The 8,754-nt window shown below is 41.9% G+C and overlaps 1 protein-coding gene across 1 annotated transcript; it reads left to right on the forward strand.

Moving 5' to 3' along the window:
- Window positions 1–339: 339 nt before the first annotated feature.
- RND1 (Rho family GTPase 1) lies at window positions 340–7,592 on the forward strand. The gene is made up of 5 exons (XM_063952718.1): window positions 340–565; window positions 1,722–1,809; window positions 5,578–5,687; window positions 6,134–6,268; window positions 6,835–7,592. Exons 1-5 carry the CDS (start codon window positions 446–448, stop codon window positions 7,078–7,080), a joined length of 699 nt encoding a protein of 232 aa, XP_063808788.1. The 5' UTR covers window positions 340–445; the 3' UTR covers window positions 7,081–7,592.
- Window positions 7,593–8,754: the final 1,162 nt, after the last annotated feature.

Here is an 8,754-nt window from a genome sequence, read left to right on the forward strand (position 1 = left end):
TAACTAATTAACACTACAGCCTTCAGTCCTGTTGGAGAAAGAGCGCTATATAAATAAAATTATTAACACCACATAATAACTTAACCACAACATAAGTATAAATGTAAATAAACATTTGTGTACAGTAAGACAGCAGACAGCCCGTGACCCCGCACATTGCGCCGCCGCTGCCGCACACACATTACAGTCTCTCCCTGCTGGAAGGCGGACTGCGGAATCTCACCCTTACAGGAGGCATGGAAAACAGGGGCGGGGCGTTTCACAGAGCCAGTGCTGATTGGCTCGGGTCACTGAGTTCTCGCCTCGTCATTTGCTGGGGGCTCATTCTATATATAAGGAATGCCGGAGTGAACTCGTACATTCAACTACTGCGCCGAGTCCGTTTGTTGCCGCCTGGAAGCCTAGTTGTACGCTCCTTGTCCCGCGTCATTACTGTCCTGCCGCCATGAAGGAAAAGAGGAATCCCCAGCCCGCAGTGGTCAGGTGCAAGCTGGTGCTAGTGGGTGACGTCCATTGCGGCAAGACGGCGATGTTACAAGTGTTGGCGAAGGATTGTTACCCAGAGGTGAGCGACCAATGTGGGCCACATGCGGCCATGGGAGCGCGCTCTGTGCCATATGCGCTATTAGCCATGGGATCATTGGAAAGCGTTGCCTGCCGTGCCCCAGGTGCTCCCCTCCGCGGTGTGCCCTGTAGCCCAGTGTCCCACCACGTAGCGTGTTGCATTGCTGGCATGCCTGTGTGCACCCGGCTGTGACTGCACCATGTTCCCAGGCTCCTGTATAGCGCTGCCTGGCCCCCACCCGGGAGAGCATCCCTGGCATCGCCTGTCTGTAGCGCTGGAAAAGAACTACCCATGTGGCCTGGGGCATATATTGCTGTGTCTGCATTTCCTTACACCTACAGAGTCTGATCTATGAGGCTGGTATTGGTGGCCACGAGTCTTGTCTTTAAAACTGAACTTAATGTAATTAGCTAAGCCAGGTATTCTAGCATCCTATTACAGTGCAAGGTATTCATTACTTTGTGGTTATAAGTAGGCTTTACAAAATGTTTTAGAATAAAGGTTCTGCAGCAAATGGTGATATGTATTTTCTTCTGGCTAGTAAGGCAGTGTACCAAGCTTGCTAAAGTGCAGTCATTTATTGCATAGCATTTTACTGATGGCAGTGTAAAGGATGGGTGGAAGTGCTGTTATAAAATTTTATTTTTTTTCATCCCTGTAGCTCTTTAAACAATGCATTGTTTACCTGTCCTAGGGAATGTTTACAGGTCTCAAGCTATATTGAGATAAGTAGCAATGTATTATGTTAACTGTATTTGAGTAGAACAATTGAGCATTCTGTAGGCTAACCTGTCCGTTTTATACTGTAGTTGGCTGTAATTTAATAGTACTTAATGTTTGGTTCTTATTTCCATGGTTTCTAAGTCTGATTCTGGTTTCTCTCCTTTGTCTTGCCTGTCTGGATTGTCTTATTGTGTGGTGCATTTGCCTTGCGTATCAATATCTGTATGTTGCAGTGATGCCATTGAGACACGTGTGCTTGCGTTGGCTGCAGTGGTGTCAGTGAGCTGTATTGCCCGCAGTTCCATTGTGTTGCGTAGGTGTCAAACTGCTGTGCTTGTGTTGGCTACAATTATGTCCTAGCATTGTTATGTTGCGTTAAAATATTTGTTGGCTGCAGTGTTGTCAGTAAGCTATATGTGTCTCTTGTTCCTAGACCTATGTACCTACAGTGTTTGAAAACTACACAGCTAGCCTGGAGACAGAGGATAATCGTGTAGAGCTCAGCCTATGGGACACATCAGGTATGTATTCAGTTAGACAAAATGTGTCACTATTCCTTACTAGCATCATTAGTTATTTAACTGTGCAATAAAATATAACTGAGGCCTCCTTGTTCTGTTTGGAATACAACTTTATAAAAGCCCTTCATAAATGCTGCATATTATGACCTAATGGGACACCATACCTGACCATTTCCTGTACAGCCAACGCAGGTCATCTCAAAATGTGGGGGATGTGTTGCTATTCTAGCATAACTGTTTGACCCGCTATTTACAGCAGCCCTAAGATGAATGATCCTCTGCCTGTAGTATTTTTAGAGCATATTCTTGAGTCTTGTTCCATCTGAAGTCCTGAAACTGCTGATCTGAGCCTTTGCTAAATAATACAGTACGCTTTATAAAGAAAAGAAAAAAAAAAAAAAAAAATAAATAAATATATATATATATATATATATATATATTTTGTAAAATTATTCATGCCTCTAATAGATCACATGCTTGGTAGTTTAATGATGAAGAGCATTGTAGTCGTTCTTAATTATGAAAAATCTCCTCTTGAACTGCGGTATAACTTATTCTGTGCTGGTGAGGAAGGTGTAATTTAAATGTACAGTGCTATCAGTTTTTCTCTTATGCATCTGTTCTGGAATACAGATTGTGCCTTTCTTCTATGCTTAAATCTAACTGTAGAAAGCTGTATTGGGGTTTGGCCCAGACATGTCAAAATGACTATACAAATTATTCTCATTGGTTTTTCTATGCGCTGTTCATGTACAAACGTTTCAGTGCAGCTAGAGGGAGTGGGAAATGCTATTAAACAATTGTGGGTGGGAATAGACTATAGATTTAAAACATTCCTTTTCAATTGTTCTTAACAGAAGAAAGTTGTAATCAAAGGTTTATTGTGCTTCCTGCTGGGGAATGTTTAGCTAGTCTTTCAGGGCTGAAACTTCCCTGAGGGCAAACTGGGATGAGAAACACTGGTGGTCAACACCTATTGGCCATTTCCACTCTTAAAAGGAACTTGTTGTTGCAACTGTTAATTGGCAACTTGAAAACCTCATTAGTTTCTCAAAGTTGTTCCTAAAACACCAATCTAATTACTCTGCTTCCTGCTGTATAGACCCTGGGATGCTTGCAACGCAGTATAACTTTTTTGTTTTTCTGAGAGATTTCAATGAATGTATTTTCAGTAACATTATACTGTGTTTGCAAACATTACATCCCTTAATCTTATTTCCTTGGTGGTTTTGGATGTGCTTTGGACTGTGGAACAGTTATATCCATGCCCAAAATAATACACAGTTGTGCTTGTCTTAAGGACCCCATACAGCTAGCTACTGTTTTCCTCGATTCCCTGACCCGACTGGAACCAGTGATCAGTGGCCATCAATGATCTGCGATTCATTGGATTGGGGAAATTCTTCATGTTATAAAGCCCTGAGTTGCCAACCCCCACTGTTTTTGATCAGGAATTGCTATTTTTACACTTGTTAAATTCCAGGTTCCCCGACCCAGGCAGGCATCGGAGGATCGGGAAATTGCAATCATTTGTCGTAGATGTATGGGTGCTATTAGAAATCGCAGTTTACTAACAAAACAAGCTGTGATCCAATATGATCTTTAATGATCATACTCCTATGCCTGTTAGCCAATGTTTATGCATCTGCTCTGCACCATAAAAGTTGCAGCTGAGTTTCACAAACCTGAGCACTTTCTTAACTTTTGGATCTTTGAACAAAATATGAGTGATTAATGCCACAATGTAATCTTTTCCGCGACAAAGATGTGGCACATAGTGGAAAAACGAAGTGTTTTATAATAAAATATTTCCATTTTAATTAGAATAAAGCTCTTGTTTTGTTAAAGATCTTACTATGTGGTGCCCTCCATTCCTTGCATTGGCGTTCCTCTGGAGGTGCAGTGCTGGCACTTGGTGATTTTAGCTGGCTACTTGCTATGCACAGCCAGTCTAGTCGATGCTGCAGATCAGTGGTGAGAATCTGGAAGGCAGTGAGTGGCTCAGACTTGCACATTCAGCTACGCAGCTCTCTAAAAGCCCCAGGGGAAGGGATGCAGCAGGCACCAGCCAGTCCTTATGCAGCACTCGAGCATCCCAGGTAGCCAGCCGGACTGTGGATGACTGGCGTCTCTCTCTGATATAGATATTAATTTATTTATTTTCTTTAGGCAGGGTAATGGGAGCAAATTATCTATGATTAGTTATTACCTCAATGCATGATCTTAAAACGAGCTGTATAATAAATTCCAAGGTGAACTTATTTCCTGTTGTACGTATAAAAATTGTGTTGGATTTGACATGATGTTTAACCTTATTCATGTGGGGCTTTTGTTTGTACAGTAGCTTAGTATTTGCCATACCTTTTTGGTCTTCTAGGTCTATCTAATTTTGGCATTTTTCTTAAGATTAATACTTCTGAAGCATGTCATCCTCTTTAGACACTATGGGGCCACTGCAGTGCTGAATACACCTTTTTTAACTAGTTAAACTCCTGTTTGTACATATTTTTATACTTCATGTCTTGATATTCTGCAGCCTCCTGTCCTGAACATGATTGGTCTGGCCTTGTTGCTATGGAAACTGTTCTTCTAGTCAGGGAGGGGGTATTTGCTATTCTAAGCACGAAGCTGCTGAGCTGAAACCAGGAAGGGAGGGTGAAGTGGGGAAACCTTAAGGCTTGCAACTTCCTTGCCCTGTGTGCCTGAGGGGTGCTGTCTGGGCGACATACCCACACAAAAAAAATCTGTATTATTCCTTCCTCCCCTTTATAAGCTACCTCTCAACATTGAGGCTTTAAAATAAAGAGGGCACTTGTGCATAGGAGTCTAGTAGCATGCTGTGCCCGGACATCATGATTGCTTGCTCTTTGAGGCAATCGTTAAACTGATGTTCTGTCCCAGACCTCTTATAGCAGAGAGGATGTGTTCACATAAGGGCATAGCGGATAATGGCCTCCTAGGGGAACGCCTGCTGCAGTGCTACAACACTTGTTCAGAGTCTGATTGACCAAATGGTCTCTGAAGTTGTGCTGCGTGTGAGTGATTGTGGGCAGCTACTTCATTGTTGGAGTTTTTTTTAAAAAGACCCTTATATAGCCTTCACAGAGGACACCGTTGTATGACCTGGATATGGCCTATAGTCTGAGTCCCTAGCATTTTTTGGATCAAAAGCAGTGTTCAGCGTACAATTAATACAAAGGCTACCTGTCACTCAGAGGAAGTGGCTGTCTTGTGGCCTATAAATACACAAGAAGCTGGTATCGCAGTGTCTGGCACCTGTGTTTTCACTAGTTCCCAGTGACTTGATTCTTATTTATATTGATTTGGTAAACAATCTGTCTGCCTCCACTGTAAGTAGGTATCTGTATATTTTATAAAATGGGATTTTGTCCATTACAAATTCAAGCAATGCGTCCTGTAAGTAGCAAGCTTGCTTGTGTGAACAGTTACTTGGTAATATGTAATTTATTATGGCTGGTACAATAATTTGATCCACCGAGAAATATTGCATGTGGCTAGGATTTACTGCTGCTGCTACGTGCCGTGAATTTGATGATGGGATTGCTACTGGGCAGATGACCAGCTCACGTCTTCAGCTGGTCATTCAAAAGCGTGACACAGTAGTTTCTCCTTTTATATTAAGAGTTCACATGGTTATCAGAAGCTGACCAGAAAGTCAGAGTGGAGTTTATGCTCCGTTTCTCTTTCCCAGCTGTGTTGGTGGCGACTAGCTACCTGCTGACCATTTGTTTTTCTCTCCATTTCCAGGTTCTCCATATTATGATAATGTCAGGCCCCTCTGCTACAGTGACTCTGATGCAGTGCTGCTCTGCTTTGATGTCAGCCGGCCAGAAAGTCTAGATAGTGCTTTAAAGAAGGTGAGTTAATTCCATTTTTTCCACTCATGGTCAGTTTGAGTGAGGTTCATACTAGTTTGTGTGGTTTATGACAGAAGTTATCCAACCCCCTACAGAGGACAAGCAGGGGTGTTTCCCTTAGTAACCAATTTAGATTGTAGGTATCATTTGTTACATTTTAGTATAATCTATAAAATGATAGCTAGAATCTGTTTGGTTGCAATATGGACAACCTCCACTTGCTGTCTGTAAACTGTTTAATAACTCCCCCCTTTAGTAGTTTTAACTGCTTAAATAGCTTCAGATAAGAGCTGCAGCTTCTACAGCAGATTGTCTTCTTTTTAAAGATACCAGTATTTTACACTGATCTATACTGGAGATGGTGTAATCCTTATTGGATGCAAATGAGTAGACTAGAATGCAATTGCTATATTTGTATGGACTCTGATCCTTTTTTGTACTTGCAGTGGAAGACCGAGGTCATGGACTACTGCCCTAGTACAAGAATAATCTTGATAGGCTGCAAAATAGACCTGCGGACTGACCTCAGCACGATCATGGAGCTGACCAACCAGAAACAGACACCCGTGTCTTATGAACAGGTTTGTGCACTATTGTAATTGCAGCACAGTTGCTATTCTTTGTGTGCTGTTAGTAATCCACTGTAAAACAAATATTTCTATCCCATTTCACACGTACAAAATGCAGAGTGCAGTATATTCTGTAACTCCTAAAACAATGTGCAATCTTGCTACTGGGGAATGCATGAAGGTCATAGGTCCCTATAGCATCAACATGCAGAGTTGTTTAACTTCATTCTTCCCTTTATATTTAATTTCATGTACAGCTAAGGCTTTGTAAATTGGCAACATTGTAGTAGGCCATATTTTTCCAAACACGGTTGTCGTTTTAACAGGGAGGCATTTGATATGCTGGCTGTCGGGATCCCGTCGCTCTGCATACTGGCGTTGGCATACCGACCGCTATTGTCCCTGTTGGATGGGGTATCCACGAAACCCCTGGAGGGAGAATAAATGGCGTAGCATGCCACCGAGCCCACAAGGGGCTCACCCTGCTGCCGGCGGCTGGGATCCCAGCGCCGGCATAACTTAGACTCCTATTAACAGATGTCCTGCAATCTTTATTTATATGAACTCTTTAATTCCAGGGCTGTGCAGCTGCCAAACAGCTAGGAGCAGAGAGCTATCTCGAGTGTTCAGCCTTCACATCAGAAAAAAGTGTACACAGCATATTTCGTTCTGCTTCCACGGTGTGTCTGTCGAAACCTTCCCCTCCAAATCGTAGAAGTCCTGTCCGGAGCCTATCTAAGAGACTCTTAAACCTGCCCAGCCGGTCTGAATTAATTTCTTCCACTTTCAAGAAAGAGAAGGCCAAGAGCTGTTGTCTGATGTAGGACTGTACGGCTGGCATGACACACGGACACTTGTATCAGACTTTGGGCATTCCCCAGCGTTCTTTATCACTGGCAGAGAACGCCAGGCCCGGGGGTGAAGATCCTGAGAGCAGTAACCTCACCCCCAGGGGCTGAGCTGGCACACAGGCTTGGTGAGAGAAGAGCTGAAAATATTTGCACATGAAGGACTATTTAAAACCATATGGTGTTGTGGAGCTTTTCAAGACCACTAGAATAAAAAAGCTGATTTTAATAGAATTATCCCTTTCCTTCCTTGGGCTATTCCCTGGACTTGCCAGAAGCATTATCATTACAGTGTTAACCCTGTGGTACTTGTGCCTGTACATTATTGTATAGGTAGCAGCTGTTGGTGAGACTGCTGGTTAAAGTGGTTTCTTCCCTGCGCTGTGAGGACTATAAACTTTATTTTTTATTTTAATTAACTGTAAACTTGTATGTGCTTGATATGTGACATTAATTTTATTTATTGAAAATATATGGGAGAAAACAAACCTGGACTTGTTTATTTCGGAACCTCAACACAATTATTGCAGTCATTTTGGTTTTCAAATTGCAAAATCTACAATAGTGGACATACATGCAGGGATAGCTATCAGTAGAGGAATGGGCGCACTTGGGTTGTTTTTCCACCCAATATTCAATGGGGAAAAACAGCAGTCTCCCTAAGATATTTACTCCTAATTCGTGAGCATAAAACCACATTTAACATGTTCCATGTAAAATTTATTACAACATAAAAGCAATGATACAAAACGGTATAGTATCTCTTCTTGCAGATAACACCATATAGTACAGAGGACCAGTTGAAATAACTTTGATGGATTCCTCCTTCTCCTTTGACAATTCGGAGATTTGATGTTTATGAACAAATAACCTGACACGTTTTGTCTTACTCTAAGACTTCATCAGGGGTATGTCTCTAGTGCTTGATAAATACTGTTAGTGCATCAATGAAATGGCAATTACGTATTCTGGATACTTGAAAAAACCACGCACCGGTGGGGTACACGGGTGAAAGTTAGATTAAGCCTTATGGTTAAGTGCTTGAATAACAAATTCAAACGCATAGGCCTGAACGCAAGTTCAAATAGGTATGCGACCTTATGATTCAGGGATTTGGATAACAAGTTCAAATACACAGGTCTACCACAATTTCATATGCGTGTGTCACCAGTAGCTACAATAGCTTCAAGTCACAACCAGTGTAATAATAATTACACTGGTTGTGACTTGAAGCTATTGTAGCTACTGGTGACACACGCATATGAAATTGTGGTAGACCTGTGTATTTGAACTTGTTATCCAAATCCCTGAATCATAAGGTCGCATACCTATTTGAACTTGCGTTCAGGCCTATGCGTTTGAACTTGTTATTCAAGCACTTAACCATAAGGCTTAATCTAACTTTCACCTGTGTACCCCACCGGTGCGTGGTTTTTTCAAGTATCCAGAACACGTAATTGCCATTTCATTGATGCACTAACAGTATTTATCAAGCACTAGAGACATACCCCTGATGAAGTCTTAGAGTAAGACAAAACGTGTCAGGTTATTTGTTCATAAACATCAAATCTCCGAATTGTCAAAGGAGAAGGAGGAATCTATCAAAGTTATTTCAACTGGTCCTCTGTACTATATGGTGTTATCTGCAAG

The sequence above is a fragment of the Pseudophryne corroboree genome, chromosome 2, assembly GCF_028390025.1.
Source record: "Pseudophryne corroboree isolate aPseCor3 chromosome 2, aPseCor3.hap2, whole genome shotgun sequence".
NCBI lineage: Eukaryota > Metazoa > Chordata > Amphibia > Anura > Myobatrachidae > Pseudophryne > Pseudophryne corroboree.

Excerpts from the sequence above, each read along its gene's own strand:
- RND1 (XM_063952718.1), top strand. The coding sequence starts at position 446 with ATGAAGGAAAAGAGGAATCCCCAGCCCGCAGTGGTCAGGTGCAAGCTG. Across the intron at positions 566-1,721 it reads CGAAGGATTGTTACCCAGAG|ACCTATGTACCTACAGTGTT; the intron begins GTGAGCGACCAA and ends TCTTGTTCCTAG. Across the intron at positions 1,810-5,577 it reads CAGCCTATGGGACACATCAG|GTTCTCCATATTATGATAAT; the intron begins GTATGTATTCAG and ends CTCCATTTCCAG.